General features: G+C 32.4%; 3 protein-coding genes across 5 annotated transcripts; 1 reads left to right on the top strand and 2 right to left on the bottom strand.

Moving 5' to 3' along the window:
* Window positions 1–163: 163 nt before the first annotated feature.
* Window positions 164–5,662, bottom strand: LOC137834941 (uncharacterized). The gene is made up of 8 exons (XM_068643191.1): window positions 5,317–5,662; window positions 5,135–5,230; window positions 3,564–3,674; window positions 3,176–3,485; window positions 2,675–2,765; window positions 2,013–2,346; window positions 1,366–1,514; window positions 164–1,172 (listed from the first exon to the last, which is right to left on the bottom strand). Exons 1-8 carry the CDS (start codon window positions 5,560–5,562, stop codon window positions 659–661), a joined length of 1,851 nt encoding a protein of 616 aa, XP_068499292.1. The 5' UTR covers window positions 5,563–5,662; the 3' UTR covers window positions 164–658.
* Window positions 5,663–11,132: 5,470 nt separating this feature from the next.
* On the top strand, window positions 11,133–16,140 carry LOC137834940 (isocitrate dehydrogenase [NADP]). 2 transcript variants are annotated; one of them, XM_068643190.2, is made up of 15 exons: window positions 11,133–11,359; window positions 11,954–11,997; window positions 12,068–12,177; window positions 13,124–13,161; window positions 13,283–13,360; window positions 13,453–13,506; window positions 13,606–13,707; window positions 13,894–13,985; window positions 14,099–14,202; window positions 14,330–14,398; window positions 14,472–14,587; window positions 14,709–14,743; window positions 14,870–15,012; window positions 15,600–15,722; window positions 15,823–16,140. In XM_068643190.2, the coding sequence occupies exons 1-15, from the start codon at window positions 11,311–11,313 to the stop codon at window positions 15,914–15,916; spliced, it is 1,251 nt and encodes a 416-aa protein (XP_068499291.1). In that variant the 5' UTR covers window positions 11,133–11,310; the 3' UTR covers window positions 15,917–16,140. The 2 variants fall into 2 exon arrangements, with proteins under 2 accessions (XP_068499291.1, XP_090158510.1); XM_090302384.1 differs by having other exon boundaries at window positions 11,185–11,359; window positions 13,894–13,969.
* AGC1.7 (AGC kinase 1.7) lies at window positions 16,101–20,123 on the bottom strand. Of its 2 annotated transcripts, XM_068643189.2 has the most exons (4): window positions 19,790–20,123; window positions 19,212–19,290; window positions 17,905–18,701; window positions 16,101–17,498 (listed from the first exon to the last, which is right to left on the bottom strand). In XM_068643189.2, the coding sequence occupies exons 2-4, from the start codon at window positions 19,230–19,232 to the stop codon at window positions 16,622–16,624; spliced, it is 1,695 nt and encodes a 564-aa protein (XP_068499290.1). In that variant the 5' UTR covers window positions 19,233–19,290; window positions 19,790–20,123; the 3' UTR covers window positions 16,101–16,621. The 2 variants fall into 2 exon arrangements, with proteins under 2 accessions (XP_068499290.1, XP_090158509.1); XM_090302383.1 differs by lacking the exon at window positions 19,790–20,123 and having other exon boundaries at window positions 19,212–19,299.
* Between the last annotated feature and the right edge of the window lie 1,010 nt (window positions 20,124–21,133).

The raw sequence follows: 21,133 nt of genomic DNA, 5'->3' as shown, positions 1-21,133 counted from the left end.
AGATAAGTAATAATCATGTCACATTTTGCCACATCTCTATGATTTATTTTTAATAATTAAAAATTATGAGCAGTATATATAAAAAATTAGAATTAAGGATAAAAACTGTACATGGACTAAAATATCGGAATCAAACAGTGTAGTTAAACTAAAAGTAACAGGATTGAAGCAAATGAGGAAAATTGGTGGTTAATCCTCCACTGAACTGTGTATTCTCATTCTCTAACTCAGGTGTATGTGTACATGATCATCACCAATTAAATACTAACAAAAATATTGAAACCCACAATATATTTTTATTGTAATTAATACTATATAAAAAAATTACAAAGGAAAATAGAGCCTCCACTCGATCACAATAGGGTAGACTGATGGTTTTTCAGGAAATACATTGTAAGTTCCAATGATAGCATGAAACTTAGTTTTTGGCCAGTGAAGGGGGAAAAGGAATATTCAACGTGATATCAAACCCTGGTTAGCTGCTGCTACATTTAGTGATGAATATTGAATAGTGATTATCAGCCGCAAATGAAACACTAAAAAATTATTCCAAAATCTTCTCATCAATGAGGGGAACCAATAAATAGCAGCATGCCCATAACAGAATGCAATGGATCAGACCTACATTATACAATGGTTCCTCAGTCTCTAAAACTCCTCATGCCATAGGTTTATCAGTACCTGCCAATTTTCTTCTCTGCTGATGCTCTGCAACTTTATAATCTACCACTTCACGGAACAAGCTTGGATCGAGCACACAATTCTCACTTCCATATACAGCAGCTTGGACACTTGCCATCAGTTTGGCTATTTCTCTTCCAGAAAATCCCTCAGTTTTAGCCGCAGCTTCCTTTACAATATCATCAGTCAATCCTTTAATTTCTATTTGTTGCGGCTTTCCTTTGAACAAATCTTTAACAAAACCAGATTTTCCTGATCCAGCTTGGGCTATGTACTTATCTAGATAAAGCTTAAGAAGTTTGAAGCGCTCCCCTTCCCCGGGCAAGGGAAATTCTAGAACCTCATCAATTCGGTCTGCAACAGCCGAATCAAGATCACCGGGACGATTTGTAGCAAGAGCAAGGACTATGTCCTTGGACTGGTCACCAGTTCGGAAGAGAAGGGCATTTAAAGCACTTCTTTGTGCTTCACTCATATAAGTCTTGTTCCGCCTGTAAAATTCATCAAATGCAATGAATCCATTTCAAACAATTTTCTCAAAAAGAATGTTGTCAGATTCATTTTTAACAAACAAACGTGATCCTGAGCAAGCAGCATCTAGCTGTTATTTTATCATCTTATGTTGTCATGAGCAAAGAGAACAAAAAGAAAATAAATGAAAAACGTGGAAGAAGTATTGCTTACTCGCACAGAAATGCATCAGCTTCATCAATGAAAAGCAATAAACCCTTATTTGATTTCTTAGCCCAATCAAACAACTGGTGTATCTTTGTTACAGCCTGTGATCCCAGTGGAGCAACGTCTCCTCCAGTCATTAATGCATAATCTAATCCCTGCATTAAATTGAAAACCCAATTTCAATAAAATAAAAACTTATCTGAAAGGTATAGATTGTGTTAAAAAATAAAATAAAATTGATAAGCATAAAGAGTCAACTGATGAGAATAAAGTTTATTGTTTCATAAAACATGCTATAACAAGAAACATGGCACTCAATATATATTTGAACCACTGAATTTAGTTAGTATGGGAGCATAAATTTGTAGATCTGTTAAAACATACTTTGGGATTTATTAATTGTAGGCCCTAAATAGCCAGAAGAAATTATTAAACAGACCAAAATCGTAAAATTGTATGGATAGTTTGCTGTATGCTGATGTATTCTCACCAATTAATACAGAATAATAACATACAATGAAATTTACCCCATTAAAAGGAAAAAACCAAAGTTTGAACAATACACCTACTTATTTTAACCAAGAAGAACGTAAATTGTATGAAATACTTGAAAATTAGAATAAGTAGATCAACAGATTAGTGAAGAATCATACAGATTTACGAGCCAACTCCCTTGCAGCCATTGTCTTTCCCGTTCCAGGAGGACCATAAAAAAGCATGTTTCTGAATGGTGCTTGATGTGCTTTTGTATTTGCAGTTGCAGATGACAGCTGTTCAATTCTTTTCTGAAGAGAAGGATGCAAAATCACATCACCAAAACCATTTCCAGTTTTAGAAGCAGATCCTGAATCATTACGTCGAGATAGGGAGCTCATGGCACGAGAAAACATGCCAGACCAGGGGTATTTCCCTCTGGAGGACTCTCGAATCAATGATGGTTGACCCAATATTCTATCAATATACCCCCAAATTACTCGTGCACCTTCCCTGGGTTAGACCAAAACAATTGATGTGAATATAAAACTGCACAACCCATGCACTGACAGCATCTGATGTGCATAATACCAAAGGTCCAGTATGAACAAAACTATGCAACCCTAGAATGCAAATAATACCAAAGTGACATGGAATAAGAAATGTACAATGTAGAAAGGGGGAAAACATGGCTCTTCAAGTTCAATATTCCCAGAAGTGAGTATTGCTGGGAAAATAGTACATGGTATATAGCTCATTACTACATTGCCCCTCAGTCCTCAATTTTAAATCAAAGGCATGATAAAAATAATATAATCAATAGCCAATAATTGCTAGTTACCTCGTAGTATAGACCCCTGCTGCCAGAGCAGTCACTCCACCAACTGCAACAACCAACTTATTTTGATCCGTTAGAATGGCTCGTATACCCCCTGCAACATATGGATAGAGTTTTTTTAACTCAGGTCGGTATGGAATGCAATTTGCCAAACCCAGTAAGGCAATGATACTGATGGAGTTCATCAATATTATGCTAAAATACATCAGATGCTGAAGAAAAAAGTGAATGAAAAGAGCATCCCTCAAATTACAATATTTTCATTAATAATGGAATTTATAGGCTATGGTTCACTGTGCAAACCCAATTATGAAGGTAAAATAAGATAAAATAACATGTTACCCGACAAATTAATGTTGAAGGGCTTTTTTCAAAATCAGTAGGGTATGTATGGAATGATTCACTCCATACACTAAAAACCATAAACACATATGTAATGACAATTGCTACTTATCAGACTGTCAATACAAGCCTTTGAATTTTGTGAATCTGGTAGAAATGTACCTCCAATATGCTCAAAAGTGGTATTTATGGCAGCAACCCATTTTTCTCGTTCAGCATTAGCACGGTCAACCAGCATTCGCCTGTTAACATCTTCTGCCAGCTTTGCTTCATGTGCTCTGCCTTCTGCTTCTGCCATAGCTCTTACTCTGATTGTTTCACGTTCAATCTCAGCCTTCTCTCTTTCTGTTTGCCTTCTTTGTGCTTGGATTTGTTCCTCTGTTGCACGTCGAGCTTGCTCCTGTCTGATTGATGATTCTTCTTGCATTTTTACAAGTTCTTGGTTCCTGCCCCTCTGGTATTCATTTTCTGCCTGTCAAGAAAAAAATGCAACATTGAGAAATGCTCAATAAATGGCAACAGAAATCCTGAGTTCCAAAAGGTTTAACACCTGCATCCTCTTCCTCGCCAACTCATCCTCATATTTGGCCATTTGAGATTTTGTTTGTGCCTGATGCTGAGCCAGCTTTTTTTGCTCATCATATATAATTTTTTGTCTTTCCTGCAAGATGAACCAACTGATATATCAGAAATAAATTGCAAGACACAACATCCTGGAGTACAATGAAAGAGAACTTTGATTGCATGAATTTCGTCCTGCAATAGCTAAAACTTACCAAGCAAGCAAAATGGACTATAAACAACAGAGATTTAAAATATTCAAATATTGACAATCCCAAGCAAAATGGACAGATATGGACTGTGAATTTTAAGCGTGTAGTGACTTTTCTGAATCTTCAGGAATAGTTAGGATTTCTGTGATGACAGAGATAGAAAAAAAAATGTTCCTATATGATTCTTATCGTCTTTTGAAAACAAGACAAGCACACAAAGGATATTTCTCCTTTCACACTGGAATATATCCAGTTTTGTAACATAAAAAGAAATAAGCGCCCTCTACTTCTATAACAGAAGTCCTATTTATAAGATGTTGGGGAACCATTTTCTCTTATAAACTAACATCCACCCATAACCCCTGAAACAGACACTAGCTCAAAACAGATATCCTGACTAACAGGCCAAAAGATATTTCTCCTTTCAAACTGCAATCTGTCCAAACATAATTTTGGAAGAAATAATGGAAGCTGGAGTCCATTTTGGCCACGGTACTAGAAAATGGAATCCTAAAATGTCACCTTATATATCTACAATACAAAGCATAAGTGTATTCATATTACAAATCTTATTAGAACTGCTTGGTTATTATCAGAAGATTGTGATTTAGTTTTCCATGCAGAAAATGGGGGAAAAACAAATCTTAATTATTAGTACAAAAGAAAGGTTGATTCAGTAGCGTGGGCTGCATTAAGAGATCAGTTTCATCATGTTAATAAAAAATGGCTCAGCGGTATGTTAGCCAATTGGTATATATACTACCAAAACCCTGGTATACTACAAGAATACGACTTCAAAAGTTCAGGGACTTGAGAATGTAGCTAACAAAGAAATAGACCTCTACTTCTATAACAGAAGTCCTGTTTATAACAGGTTGGGGAACCATCTGTTATAAACTAACATCCACCTATAACCCTTAAACAGACACCGACGCAAAACAGAAATCCTAACCAACAGGCCAAAATATAGAATAGGTTTAAATCCTATTTTTCTTCCCTTCTCCTATACATTTTCAAAAGGGTTTTAACTCTAATCAGTGGTTTCTGATATAAAACTTTTTGGAGTGGTTCAATGACGGTGCCTTTCAAGGATTCATGTAATGTCTTTGGCATTGCACCTGCCAATTGCACAATTTTCACTTCAATCTTATCCGAAATGCAATTTTCAAACCGTTCCTCCATTTCTCTCAGGAATGTGACAGATGATAGCAGCTGTTACAGTCCCTCGAGTAATAGGCATTCCAGGAACTCCAATGAGCTCGCAGAACACACTTGAGAGTAAAATAAAAACATAACAAAATTCAACACTCGCCAGTGCACTAAAACGAAGAGAATCATACTAACTTACAGTCTCATGCAGCGCTTTCATCTGCCTAAACTCAGCAACCTTCGCAGCAAGCTCAGCTTGTTTTGTCTCCTCTTGTTTTTTGATAGTTTCAAAGACCTGTACTATAAGAGCCAGGTTAAGACGACAGAGAAGAGGAATGGTGGGGTTGAATGGAAAGGGGCAAATGAGCATAAAGCTGAAACCTTTTTGCCGTGGGGTGAAGTGGAAATTTCCTTGAGAGCCTTAACCCCTCTCTCCAGAGCCTCAGGATCAAACCCAGCAGAAGTGGTCCTCGGATGATCGTTTCGCACCTTTGGCGGCGCCGGAGAAGGTTGATTCTCAGAAGGATTCGGCGGTGAAATCCCATCTGCGTAAGCGTTGCTCGGATTCAGTAATGCAGCACTTGCAGCGGCGGCGGCTATGGCCGATGCGTAGGTTTTGAAAGCCATTGAAGGAATGAAGAAGAAAGAAGAAACCCGCTGCGTAGGGTTTAAGGGTCGCCGTGTAGGTTTAAGGAAACAACTTTTCGAACCTTACCACACTCATTTTAATAATATATCTTCTTAAAAATTATAATTTAAATATTATTCTACATTACATCAAATTAATGTTTATTTATAAAATAGGAATTATATTTAAAAATATACTGTAATTAAAATTTATTGTAATTTTTAAATATGTAAATTTAAATGGGAGAATTATCCCGGTCTCACCACTAATAATCCTTCCTTGGAACTGAGGATTTTTAGTGTCAAATTTTTTACTAATAGGAAATTAATTATTCACGAAATACGAAACAAAACATTGGTTCATATTTTCTTTCTATGAGAGTATTTGAATGGAAAGTGCATGTATAATGGATTTGGAGGAGAATTATAATTGATTACATAAATTATCATTTTATTTATAATTAACTTTTTTTAGGTTAATATTTAAAATAATAAAATATTTTTTTATATTTGAAATAAAATAATTATTTAATTTAAATTTTATTTTAATTCCAATTTGTACTTTTTATCAAATTATTTTTAATTATCATAGAAAAAATTATATTACATCAATCAAATTATTCACAAATTTTCTCAGTACTTTCTTTTTTCTTTCCCTTAATCCAGAAAATCCCACTTTTTATTTTATTTCTTTCTTTTTCTACTCCTCATATTCACTTTCTAATCTAAACAAAACCTTGTTTCATATTTTCTTTACATAAAAAAGAGTATTTGAATGGAAAGTGCATCTATAAGGGAGTATTTGAATGGAAAGTGCATCTATAAGGGATTTGGAGGAAATTAGAATTGATTACATAAATTATCATTTTATTTATAATTAATTTTTTTAGGTTAATATTTAAAATATATATATATATATATTTATATTTGAAATAAATAAAAAATATTTGATTTAAATTTTATTTTAATTCTAACTTCTACTTTTTTATCAAATTAATTTATAAATATAATCGAAAAAATTATATTACATCACTTAAATTATTCACAAACTTTCTTTCTATTTTTCATTTTTTTCCTTAATCCAAACAACCTCACTTTTCACTCTATTTCTTTCCTTTTCTACTTCCTAAAATTCACTTTCTAATCCAAACACACCTTTAAAATTTTCATGGTCGAAAGAGGACAAGTTTTTCACCAACGTGACCTTTAAAAGTTGTTTTGAGATCTCAAGTCAAAGTTGATCTTGAAATCACTCCTAGTATATATGGAAAGAAATTTATGGACTAAAGTATGAAGGATGTGTTAAAAGCTTCAACAAAGTGCAATATTTTAAAATTTGTTAGAATATTTCTTTTACTTCAATTAAGTTTTTCATGCTAGAAGACTGAAACTTGAAAAGAGACTGTCAACCTTCATTATTGCTTGGCAAATTACATCAAGGGAGTAATCATGCTATGTTGTATGAAGAGGATTTAGTTTTAATGTACTACATCCAAATTAGGATTAAGGTTAATTGGATCTATGTAATCAAATATCTCATGCTCAAATCCAAAAGATTATCAACTTACAAGTTTCCCTATGTTGAGTTAGTCTATAAGTTTCTTATTCATTTTGGACGAGGAGTTGTTAGAATTGATTAAAAGCACAAATTAAATCATCAATGTCACGCTTCATAAAATGTATTTTTATCAAAGTGGGTGATCATTGGGTGTACAAAGATGATGAAAATGGAATTGTGGCACCAAAAACTGACAATGTTGATGAAGTTGGACCTAGCATTAATGGAACCAATCAATACACTAACCCAATGCCAATAAAATAATTTCTTAAATTCCACATGTTGATCGTGGTATTCCATATTTGAGAAGATGTTGCTCACAAGGTTTGATACCATGGTCACTGATCTATGTTGAATGAAGAGGATCTAGTTTTAATATATTGCATCCAAAATAGGATTAAGGTTAACTAAATATATGTCATCAAAGATCACATGCTCAAATCCAAAAGACTATCATATTACAAGTTCCCCTATGATGTGTTAGTCTCTAAGTTTTTTATTCATTTTGGAGTTTATCTTGAGGGGGAGTTGTATAAGATCATTAAAAGCACAAATGAAATCACCTATGTCACACTTCATAAAATGAGTTTTATCAAAGTGGATGATCACTAGGTGTGGAAAGATGATGAAGATGGAATTGCTACACTAGAAACTGACAATGGTGATGAAGTTGGACCTAGCAACACTGGAACCAATCAAGACATTAAACCAATGACAATATGATGATTCCTTACATTCCACCTATTGATCATGGTATTCCATATTTGAGAAGTTGTTGTTGACAAGGATTAACACCATGACCACCATAAAAAAAAATCACTATAAGTTTTGTGCTATATAGATTATCATATGAGAGTAGTTCAAGACATGATTGATGAACTTTAGTTTGACAAGGACAATTGGGATTTGCATTTCATTTTTTATGTTGTTTTTATTTCCTAAAATCTTCATGGTTTGTAATCGTTAAATTGCATTTTGTGTTTTCTATCTTATTTGATGATACTATATTTGATGAATCCACTTCTAAAGACAATAGAAACTTTAAGTATTGAAAAGTTAGTTTTGTAGAGTGTGTATGTGTGTTGCACTTTTTTTATGTCTTTCCTTTGGGTGATTAGGTTGATCTTCATAAATATTTAAGAAAGATGATTTATTTTTGTTGTTAAAACTTTTTGTGGTTAGAGGATAATTCTAACTTGTTAAAAGGTAGTTTAATCCATTAAAATGTTTTTATCTAAAATCCTAAAAGACTATAGTGAATATTTTAATCTCTTACAACAAGTTTTTTTTTTCAACAATGTTACAACAAGTTTTTAATATATTGAAATTTCCATTGTTTTCATAAGAGTCTTTATTAGTCTATTTTAACATATTGAAATAGTGATTTAATCCATTATTTTCACTAGTAAGTGAAATCAACAGATTAAAACGTGTTTTCAAACTATTAAAACTAGTTGAATAAATTCTATATAACTCTCATTTATAGATTTTTTTTAGTGTGTTTTGAAATTTGAGTTTTTGAAAACATGTTACATTCTGAGAGAGTTATCCAGTTGAATTATAAAGTGTTTTCTTTGAGATTTCTTGTGATGTTCTTGAGATCAATCTCTTCGATTAAGATGTGTTTTCACCTGAGTTTTTCAGATTAAGCTTGGTCTTATTGTATTAAGGTGATATTGTTCTTTTGTTTAGTTTTTTTTGTGGTGTTTGATATTAACTAGATATGATTTCCAATTGTAATTTTGTAATAGGGTGTTACAGGGGTCAAATAACGCTCTTGTATGGTTCAAGAAAAGTGTTATTTGTGGGTCTTGTTCTTATAAACAATTGTTATAATGTTTAACTTATCTTGTTTAGCTGAGTGACTAAATGTAACTCTTGTTTAAGAGTGGACCGGTATAAAAGTTACTCTGTAATCTTCTTTCCCCCTTTCTCTTTATTTATAAGTCTTAGTGTAAATTATTCTTGTTGTAATTGAGTTTTTTGATTTGTTAATTTTTGTATTTTAATAAACTAATTCATTAAGTGACTCATTATAATTTTGCTTAAGTCTTTGAAAAAGTTTTCAAAGTTCAATCACCCCCTTTTGAAATCGTCTTATTTTTCTAACACTTCTTTTGTGTCTTCCTTGCATTCGATGAGCTTCAACTAGACCATTGCATTTAATGCACCTTATGCATATTTAAATTCTCTTATTCTTTATGTAACCTCCTTGTTGACTAACCATGTATGTTTCCCTCGGTAGTAGAGTCTTTTATACCCTAACATGGTAAAAGTGCACACCATCAATGATAAGTAATTGAGCCAAAAATTTGAAAGCAGTTATATCAGGAAAGTTGTTAGACCTTGCAACTTTACCTCATGTCTTAAGAAACATTTGAACGTTGATATTTGGCGTGAGTCTTCTCGAGAGCAGATGTAAAAGATAATATCTGACTATTAAACTTAAGCTTCATGAATATTTTTTGATCTTATGTTGGCTTAAAATATTCATTTAGTGTATCATCTCATGCTCTCTTCTTTATCAAACATTTTAGTTGTTTTTTTATAAATGCTTATTAGACAAAGTGGAAGGTTTGCTTCTCCAATGGACAAACATTGTTGTTGATCAACAATTACTTAAACGATGCGCTAGTATGATTTGATCTTCGCTTTAATAAACTCAATTTTATATTTTGTTGATTTAAACACTAAATCAAAATGGTAGGATGTTGAACTTTTACATTAACAAAATTATTTAGTGTTTTTAATTTTTTTGTGTGAAATTATGTATTTTTGTAATTTGTTTGTGTAAAACACATGTATAAATCCTTATATTTATTTTATGTACGTAAATATTGAATACGTAGTTATGTGAATATTTATTTCTTTTACTTCTAAAAGTAATGATGGTAATAGTGAGTTTGTTACATTCTTAATCAGTTTTTATTATCTAAAGAACTATTCATAATTCAAAACTAAGACCATTAATGAAATTCTTAATCCAAAACACAAGGTTGTGTCTCCTAATTATTTCTTAATGAAGTTAATGAACCTAAATTTTGATAATTAATAAGAGATTTATTTATCATAATTTGATTTATTAATCTTTCAAATTTTATTAACTATATTATTTTTTTATTTACTAATCTTGATATATTATTACTAATTTTAATTATTACAAGTTTTATTAAAAATATTCTGATAATTTTTGGGTTTAGATTTTAGCACAATAACTTTATTCTGATAATTTTGGGATTATATTTTGTAATTCTTTTATCATGAAACTATATTTAGATGGCGTACATTAATTATATGACATCATAATTTTTATCTATTATATAGTGTGTAGATAACAATGTTCAATAAATATCGATTTTCATAAAACCAATATATCTTTTTTTTAATAACTTGCTGAATAATTTTTATATAAGTTCATTAACATTATGTGTCATGTAATTATAACAAAATAAATATTTTTTTATTTACATAATGATATAGAAAGTAGTTTCAAAATTTTAGAACGTTAGATAGCACATTGTGTTATTTTACATGTTAATCTTATAAAAGAAATTTATTTGTTAACGATTTTAATGTTAATTGGATAAAAAATAATTATGCTGTTATATTTTTAAATTAAACAACTTAATTGAATATTAATTAATAATAAAATTGAAATTAATTAAGCTTTTAGTTAATATAAATCTTTGATAATAGAATAAACAGTTGATTTATTCAATATTGATATATCTATTTTTGGTATAATAAAAAGAATTGTAATTTTAATGAATTCTATTATTAATGTTTCTTCACACATATTAATTTGGTAATTATTACTTGTTTATTAAAAAAATATGTTAATATACTTTATTTAATGTTATTTTTTTTCTTTTTCTTCAAACTAACATATATGATAATTACTAAATATTAAATATATATTTAATAACCTTAATCATTAGTAAAATTGAAATAAAATTATAAAATTAAATTTTTTGTCTTGTAATTAATTCAGAATATGTTATTTTTGTCGGAAGTGGATGAAGTGGGGAAGGTACAAAGCAACCATGATGTCTTTGTCTAGTAGCAACTAATCACATGATCACATAGTCACAAACACAACCCAATTCTCCCTTTCAGTGTGTGCGAGAGAGTTTGAATTTTGTTGATCCTCTCTGAGTTCCCACTTTCACCTCAACCAAACTAACAGCAAAATGGGGTTTCAGAAGATAAGAGTTGACAACCCCATCGTCGAAATGGATGGTATTCTACGCATCACTTTATGCATCTCTCACACTTATCTCTTTATTGTGTGTGTGTGATATTTCTGCTTTCGATTCTGGCGAATGTTAATAATAGTGTGTGAGTGCTTAGTTCTCTATCAGGGTGAGAAAGTTGTCTTTTTTAATCATTTTTTTTCATCTGGGCTGTCAATTACAGTCACCCTTTTTCATTTTCTGTTATGCCTCAAGCGATTTTGGGACCTGAGATCATATGGGGGTCTCCTACTTTCTTAAATTTGATGCCTTTTCTTGGTTGAAACGTTTAATTAGGCAAAACTAACTATTGAAATAACATGAAAAACTTGTCTAGAACCAGATGAAAAGTTATAGCAAGTTGTGAAATTGAAGCACAATTATGATAGAAAATTTTATACTTCATAATAATTTAAAATATTTGAATGAAGTGTTTCTATTCATATGATTTAATCATTATTGGAGATTCAGTTAAATTGGGGGTCTCATCCTCATAGAATTTGTCTTCGGAATCATATGATTTTTCCATAGATGCTTAAAATTTTATTGACTTTCAGTGTCTCAATCTGAATAATCAGTCTTTCGTTTTCTTCGCATGTAGGGGATGAAATGACCCGAGTGATTTGGAAAATGATAAAAGATAAGGTAATTTTATCTTTTTGAGTTATCTTTGGGAATCAAGTTATCCTTACTTTTACATTTTTTACTTTTGCAGCTTATTCTTCCTTATTTGGAGCTGAATATTAAGTATTTTGACCTTGGCCTTCCTCATCGGGATGCCACTGCTGATAGAGTTACCATTGAAAGTGCTGAAGCTACACTCAAGTGTGTGTTCACTCTTGATATTATTTATAATTTTAGTCTTTGTTATCTGCCTCTTTTGTTTCTTCCATGATTATTATTGAGATAAAACTTGCAATTGCAATAGTGTTAAAAGGAAAATATACACCTGTCTTTTTTGTTCTAGTGCCAAAAATCGGATTCGGTGCGTACTCATGCTAACTCTTCATTCATTTAGATTTGATTAAGCTATTTCATTAATCTAGAAATTTTAGTTAGATCTTTTATTAGCCAAAATTGTGATCAAATTCTGAATAGTGTATATGAATGTTTTGCTCAAGTGGTTGAAATGTTGTTTTTCACTCTCTTATGCTTCTATTCTCAGCAGAGGGTAACTGAACTTAGGTTTCAGTGCCACCAAGCTGTTGGTGGGTTCAACATTCAATCATCTCACTATAAGCTTAAAATTGGTCTTACCTACCTATAGCCCTTTGACTTGCTGATATAGTTGTGTCCCCTGGGTAATTCCACTTTAGAGATTCCTTGTTATACAATTCTGGAAATTGGGGCTGTGTGGAGATTCCTTCAGACATGTTTGATGGTATAAAAGGGTGCAATGCTCTGTCCCTGTGGCAGTAGTGTATCCTAAACTGCCTTTATAATTTGATGAAAAAATATGATTTAAATGGAGACAAGGACTAAATATTCAATATGCTCAATTCTGTAAATACGATACTGTTGAATAAGTTAGGTTAGAATGGAAACAAATAATTCTTGTAGTATAGTAAGAGGATATAGTTCTTTGGTGTATTTGGTTTATGTTTACATATTATCAACTCAAATAAACAAATGTAATTTATGTTTTGATTTGATCATTTTTTGAATTCTGTGGAATAGAGTAGCTTTCCTTTCTGTTGTTTGTTAATTATTGGAGAAACTTGTTTTACACACTGAGGCCTCCTGACATGCCAGGGAAATTTTTTCATTGCAGGTATAATGTAGCTATCAAATGTGCTACTATAACTCCAGGTATTCACAGTTTTTCTAAGATGGAATGGTGCATATTTTTCCACGTCATGACTTATGGTTGTGTAGTAACGTGATATGCATGATAAATGAAATTCACATGCAAAGGTTTTCTTTGTCATAGATGAAACTCGTGTCAAGGAGTTTAACTTAAATCAAATGTGGAGAAGTCCAAATGGGACGATCCGGAACATTTTAAATGGTAACTAAACTTTCTAATGGTTGTTATATCCTTGCTTTGTTTTCTGAATTTTAGCTGACATCCAGGGAACATTCAATGTTTATGTTCTACAGGTACAGTTTTTAGAGAGCCAATTATCTGTAAAAACATCCCTCGTCTTGTTTCAGGTTCATAAAATGCTAAAGATCCTTTCATATTTGAAATTTTGAATTTTACTTTATGATTGCAACTTAGCAAGTGTTAATTACTTTCTGTCTATTGTCTAGGCTGGACAAAGCCAATATGCATTGGAAGGCATGCTTTTGGAGACCAATATCGGGCAACAGATACAGTTATAAAAGGACCAGGAAAGCTAAAATTGGTGTTTGGTAAATTCACTCCCCAGTCAACTTTTTTTTCATGGCTCAAGTAGTTTGAAGATACAATCTTGATGAAGTTGCAAAGTTCCTCAATGAAAACTGAGACTTTGATTGCTTTCAATTCCTAATAGATAAAAGAGTTAGAGAGGCCTATAAAATTAAAGAATCTTATGGTGTCCAGTTGTGTGTTTACAGCTCCCAGTGGAGGTGAAGGAACTAAAGAGCTAGAGGTCTACAACTTTACTGGCGCTGGAGGCATAGCTTTATCCATGTATAATACTGATGAGGTTTTTATTTGGATGATATTTTCTTCTTCTTCTTCTTCTTTTATTATTCTTCTCAAATAATTTATTACTGCTTGGATGATAATAATTTTATGTTGTATTTGATCTGGAAACAGTCCATTCGAGCTTTTGCTGAGGCCTCAATGAACTTTGCTTACCAGAAGAAATGGCCTCTGTATCTTAGCACTAAAAATACCATTTTAAAGAAATATGATGGAAGGTATGCTGGTATATTTTTGGATCATCTTTCTTTGTATTTAATTTCTCTTCTGTTAAAGTGAGATGCTATTGCAGTAGTTATTAATCAAACCCTCAAGCACCTTTTGAACTTTTTTCTTTTGTTAAAGATTCAAGGACATTTTCCAGGAAGTTTTTGAGGCTCAATGGAGCCACAGGTTCAAAGCTGCAGGCATATGGTTAGTTGAATTGCTAATCAGCATAATCGAAACCTTTATAATATAACTACTAATTCATGTTCTTAATTCTTAGGTATGAACACCGTCTTATAGATGATATGGTTGCTTATGCTCTTAAAAGTGATGGAGGTTATGTATGGGCCTGCAAGAATTATGATGGTGATGTGCAGAGTGATTTCTTAGCTCAAGGTGAGATATCTATATGCCCATGACTTTCACTTAGCTTTTTAGTTATTCATTGTTCTGTTGCTTCTGTTGATGGATGGGACAAAGTTTCTTGAAATTCATAACAATAATTTCCATTGAACAGGATTTGGTTCTCTTGGCTTGATGACTTCAGTGCTGGTATTGCTTTTCTAACCTTTTGTACCATTTCTCTTTTCTCTTCAAGCATAATGTATTTCCTTCGGACCTTCTTTTTGCCACATGGCATCTCTAGCATGATGTTCAAGAAGCTAAATTTGGCAACAGGTTTGCCCAGATGGGAAAACCATTGAAGCAGAGGCAGCCCATGGCACTGTAACACGTCATTATCGGGTGCATCAGGAAGGTGGTGAAACCAGCACAAACAGTATTGCTTCAATTTTTGCCTGGTCACGAGGTCTTGCACACAGGTAAGGATTGCAATGGAAACTAGTCTGATTAGTTATTCTTTATGCCTGAATCTGTAGAAGTTGATCGTTTTCCATTTGATTTCATATTACTGAAGTAAGGCTGAGTGGTTTAAGAGGCCCTTGTTTGGTGGTTGTTATAAGGAAAAATGTTTTTTTAGCAAAAAAGCTTGTCTAAAATTATTTACAATTATTAGATAAGGCTTTTTGAAACGAAAGCAAAAGTTTCTAGTGCTTTTTTTTTTTACGAGTTAGGGGTCTATTTGATTAACTTTCTACATAAACACTTATAGGAGAAGAAAATGAAAGAAAATTGAAATAAATTTCCCCATAAAAAAATTAAACAAATTTCTCTATAATCTGATATAGATTTCTATAAAGATGTTCTTATGTTCTTTTCTTACTAGTAGAGTATCTAAAGTTAATTTTACTAGTGAGCATAAACAAAAAATTGTATCTTCTTGAAAGGAAAAAACTAAATAAAGATATCATGAGCATTTTCTTTTAAAAGCTTATCATCATACACATTTTAAAACTACAAAAAAATGTGTTTTTTCTCAGCTTATTCAAATGCACGCTAACTTTTACAGGGCAAAGCTGGATGGAAATGCTAGACTGTTGGAGTTTACGGAGAAACTGGAAGCAGCTTGCATTGGAACAGTTGAATTGGGAAAGATGACAAAGGATCTTGCGCTTCTTGTTCATGGGCCTAAGTAGTTTCTGGCATTTGAATTGTTGTTTCTAAATGCTAGCTATTGCTTTCACTTTTAATGCATGACAAATTAAAACTTGGCCTTTTTTTCTAATCTGTAGGGTTTCTAGATCCAAGTATTTGAATACGGAAGAGTTCATTGATGCTGTAGCTGAGGAGCTGCGAACAAGATTATCTTCACAATCGAAGCTGTAAAGTTCAAGATGAATGTGTCCATTATATGTTCTTCATTTCCTTAATTTTTCTTTCTCTTTCTTGAAGGAGGGAATTCTATTGCTTCTCAGTTAAACATTTTAGAGTGTATGACATTCTGAAAACTGAATTTTGTAAACAGTACTGCTACTTTGGAAGTCCTTATGACAATATTGAAGACAGTAATAAAACAACATAGGGAAAAATAACTTTCTCGAATGAATTTACACGCCTTGTGTTTTACAATGTATATTTCTCAGAAATGTCTTCAATTTTCTATAGGGAAAGGAGGTGGAGGTGACAGTTTGTAGAGTGTATTCCAGTCAAACTGCATTTTTAACCAAATATATGACTTTACTAAAAATACTCCAAATCTATGTAAGATCACCAAAATCACATTTTGCTTGAGCCATCAGAATTCTACATTGAAGAACTCATGTCACGTACCACAAACATCTTTTCATTGTCAAAACATATTCTGAACACTGAATTTTGCAAACAGTGCTACTTTGGAAGTCCTTACAACAATATTAAAGACATTTTCAAAAAAATGGGGGAAAAAGAATGTTTTTGGACAAATTTACATTCTTTTTTACATTGTATGTTTCTCATAGAAGTCTTCAATTTTCTTTTGGGGAAGAGAGGTGACACTTTGTACAATATATTCTTGTCAAAGAAGTGTATTATATCCATATAGGAATTTTACTGCTAAAAATACTCAAAATCTATGTAAGAATCATTAGCATTAGTGCTGTTTTTATCATTAGCAATATCTGCCATCTTCTTGTCCACTGGGGGTGCTGACTCTTTGCTAGCATACTTGGAGAAGTCTATAGCATCTGGTATGTGAGGAGGTGTGGCACTTCTAACTAGAGCCCAGTTCATTCCCTCAAAAAATGGGTGTTGTTTTATCTCTGTAGCTCCTCTTTTATATGCAATTCTTTTCTGAGGCTCTTTCACCAGCAATCCCCTAATAAGGTCACGAGCCACTGCACTGACCTGGGGAGTTTCTGGGAACCTAAGTGGTTGTCCAACAACATTAAAAAGTGTGGCTTTATACCCTGCACCCTTGAAAGGGGTTGCTCCATGCAACAGCTCATACAAGAAGATCCCAAAAGTCCACCAATCTACTGCACTACCATGACCCTCTCCTTTGATTATCTCTGGAGCAAGATACTCATGTGTTCCTACAAATGACATTGATCTCACATTGGTGGGTTCTGCCATCAGTTCAGGAAGGCGTGCTCCGCCAACCAATAGGCCAAAATCTGACTTTGCCTTGCGGTTTTTCTTTGAAGGCAAAATGCGCGGAAAAAAACTTGATGCTTGAGTAGTGCTTGACACTGCTTGGTCATCACTTAGTACGCCACTGGAGTCATTGTTGCCACCACTATTGTTGCTTGCATGAGCAGATGAAGACTTAACTAGTGTAGGACTGACGGAGCAGCGAAGGGATAAGTCAAAATCTGAGAGCATGATGTGCCCTTCATCTCTCACTAGAAGATTTTCTGGTTTTAAGTCTCTGTATACAATGCCCAGCATGTGCAGGTACTCCAGAGCTAGCAAAACCTCTGAAGCATAAAACCTATCACAAGATTTTTAAGCATATAAGTACTGAAATTGATCTACAGACTGAAATCAGATGGTTAACACAAGTCCCTGTTAATGGCAAAATGATTTAAACAGGAAATACTAATGAGTCCCCAGCCTTGGATAAGGTAATGAAAGAATAAATAAATAATTATTTTTTTTTATAAAATAAAATAAATTTATACTTAAGTTAAAAATAAAAATTAAGAGTAATCACAAGAGTTTATATTAATTAACTCATCAATGAGAGAGAATTTAAAATTAATTTCCATTTTTCATCTTTTTTTTTCTTCTAAAACTGTTAAGAAGAACCTTGTACAAGATACTGCTATATTGTTTATCAATTGCATACAAGTTTTTCAGTATGAATTATGATCAGAACACAGTGAGCTTTAACTAACCTGGCAGCTTCTTCAGGGAAACACTTGTTAGGTTGCTTCTGTCGAAGAGAATGAAGATCACCTCCACTACAAAACTCCATCACCAGACAGTAAAACTTGTCAGTTTCAAAGTAAGAATACAAAGTTGGGAGAAAGGGGTGGTCAAGGAGTCCAAGAATCTCCCTTTCTGTCTGCGCCCTCAGAAGCTTATTTCTGCTTATGAGGGCTGCCTTGTCCATTACTTTCATGGCAAAGTAGGTCCTGGTCCCTTTGAGATCCACAAGGTACACACTCCCAATGTCTCCATAACCAATGCGCTTGAGAAGCCTGAAGTGGCTGAGATTGAGAGGGCCACACCTTGAAACCATGTTGATAGCTTCCCACCTCACATCACCCCCAGTGTGTGGCCTAATGGGTGCACTTGTGCTCTCTAAGCTGTCACTGCGAGAACTAGCACCACTCCCAGGGGTCTTTGCATGTGGGGTTGATACAGACATTGTCTTTGAATGATGGTGATCAGGGTTTGAACTAGGCTTCTTTGTTGTCCTTGGACTTTGGTGTTGGTTGAAGTCAGAAATGTTCCTGTTTGGTGGGATTAGCCTCTGGGGCCTTGATCTACCTTCCAACTTTGCATTATCAGGTTTTGAAACATGGTCTAAGTGTCCAGTTTCACTTCCTGAATTGTGGACAGTTTTTGCTGTAAAGGTCTCTTTTTCTGTTTGGTTCACATTATTGGGATGAGTTGGTGAGTTCTTTCCTGAATTTGCACAACTGCTATGAGCACTAGGGTGTGCCTCTTCTGACACATTGTAGCTCATCTGTGTTTATGGATGAACCAGAAGTTTTGGTCAATTCTCACTCAGTTTTGTCATGCTTTTTTTTCTCCAAAAATGGATGCTTTCAATGCCATAAATAGGGTCAAAGATTCATTTTGTTCTTTGATATTATATTTCACATGAGAGACTTTTCCGGAGAGAAAAATAGAAAAAAATAAATTATAATTAATTTATACATACACTAATTTATAGAAGTTCTTGTGCCTTTAAATGTTTCTATTTATTTTATGCCCAAGTTACTTTTATTTTTTAAATATTTTATTTTATTTTTTCTTCTTACTTTTTACTCCCTTCAAGTTTTTACACATGTTAGTGCATACCCATTGTATAAATTTAGAAAACTGTGATCACAATTGGGATAAAAATACTCCAAAAAAGGACCTTTCTGAAGAAGTATTGAAATGTTTGTGGCCAAGATCATTTTTAAGACCTTGGATCCACTGATTGCATTTTGTAGGCAATTATGAGAATGTATAAAGCTGAAACTCTTACCTCAGGTGGTAAATCAGGCATCTTCACAGGATTTGATCTTATCAATAGGCAACGCAATAACAACCTTCAAGAGGAACTCCTGAAAAAGAGAAAGAGAAATAAGAAGACTCATGCAAATTAGTTATATATTGAAGATTAACAAATCTAAATGACATGAAAATTCAAACAAAACTACATCAAATGTAAGAAACTAGTTGTTGGTCTTTCCATAAACAAAAGGTACTCAATTCCTTGTGAAACCATGTAACCACTCAAATAATTGTGTTTGTGAGAGAATATGCATATAAGTTAATAGGGAAGTTGTTGAACATGCACGATGCCATAGTCAAAAGAATAAAGAACCAAAAACTAAATTCATGGCATCCACGTAATGGAATGTGATGCAGATCACAGGACATGGTGACCATTCTGAAAGTCAGAAATGAAGAATAATAATATTTTTTAGTGATCAGAAACCAAATCATTACACATCAGAAGGCACATGAACAACCAAATTTGGCACATACATTGAAGATTGATTTGACATGAAGAGAGAGACAGGATTATCCATGAGAAAAGAGATTTGAGGGAAATAAAACCTGAAAGTCAGAAATTACATAACTCCCCTGGTTATCTAAGAGCTACAACAACAAGAACAAAGTGAAGAAAGTTTCATATGCATTGACAAATGAATAATATAACAGTTTTGATCCCTTTGCAGAAGAAGAGAGAAAAATGATTGGGAGAAAAGGGGAAGGTTGTTGGTTTAGACAGGAAATGACATGAGGGTGTTGAAAATGAGGTAGTTCTTGATTGGACCACCACCCATCATCAAAAACACTGGGATATCTTGAGAGGAAATTGTGGAACTAAGGTAGAAGATAGCAATATAACCACAATTAGGAAAAAACCAACATTTATATATAGAAAAATGGCAAATCAAAAGTATATGAAAATCAATGTGATTATGGAAAAGAATGGATAGGCGTCATATTCTCTGTCAAATGGAAATGCTCCCTCTCTGCCCACTCTTACACTGTCCACAAATTCACATCAACACATATAATATAAGGTTATGTTGTTACAAAATAAAAGGAATAATTTTCTGTTTTTTAAATCTTTCTATGTGTTTTTGCATGATAAATTTTGAATATTCTAAAGATATGAAATGTATATACTTTGATTTTTTTTATAAATTAGAAAGATATAGCATTACTGTTATTACTTTAATTAGTATATATAACATTATTCATATTTGAGCAAATATGTTGTGCTGGTTAATGTTATAAGTTTACTTATATCAATCTATTGAAAGACAAACAAGCCAATTTCTTTTAGCACTTTCAAATTTTCTTAATATTTTTATCAGATTTGATAGAGTTGAAATTATTCTTGTGTTAGAAACATAACAAAGTGTTATCTATTTTAAAGTGTATAAAAAATACATTTCAGATTTTATAATCTCTAACCATATTAAAAAAATATATCTAAAATATATTAAAACAAAAAATTAGAATCCATAAAATTATACTGGTTATAATTATATTAATTAATATAATGTATTTTAATGAATTAAATTTTATAAAAGTCACTTGCATTTCTTTATTTTTTAGATTGTACAAAAAAATAGTATATTTTTAGAATTTTGTAAATTATTTAGACTACAATGTATTGTTATTATTTTAGATATAAAATCAATTTGTTCTTCTATATAGTTTTAAAATAATTAAGTAAAAAAAAAAAAGTGCGCATCTATGCAAAAAATATTTATCTCATATATATATATATATATATATATATATATATTTATATTAATATTTTGAGCAATATTATGTATGAGAAAATTAGAAAACAATGGTCACAAATTTCAATGAATCAATCATATAAAGTAAACTTATAAAATTAGGAGAATTGTGTATATAAGTTTCACATTAACTCGTGCT

This window comes from Phaseolus vulgaris, chromosome 5, assembly GCF_051622355.1.
Source record: "Phaseolus vulgaris cultivar YP4 chromosome 5, ASM5162235v1, whole genome shotgun sequence".
Lineage (NCBI taxonomy): Eukaryota > Viridiplantae > Streptophyta > Magnoliopsida > Fabales > Fabaceae > Phaseolus > Phaseolus vulgaris.
Note: the sequence above shows the minus strand (reverse complement) of the source record. Positions and strands in the feature narration are given on the sequence as shown.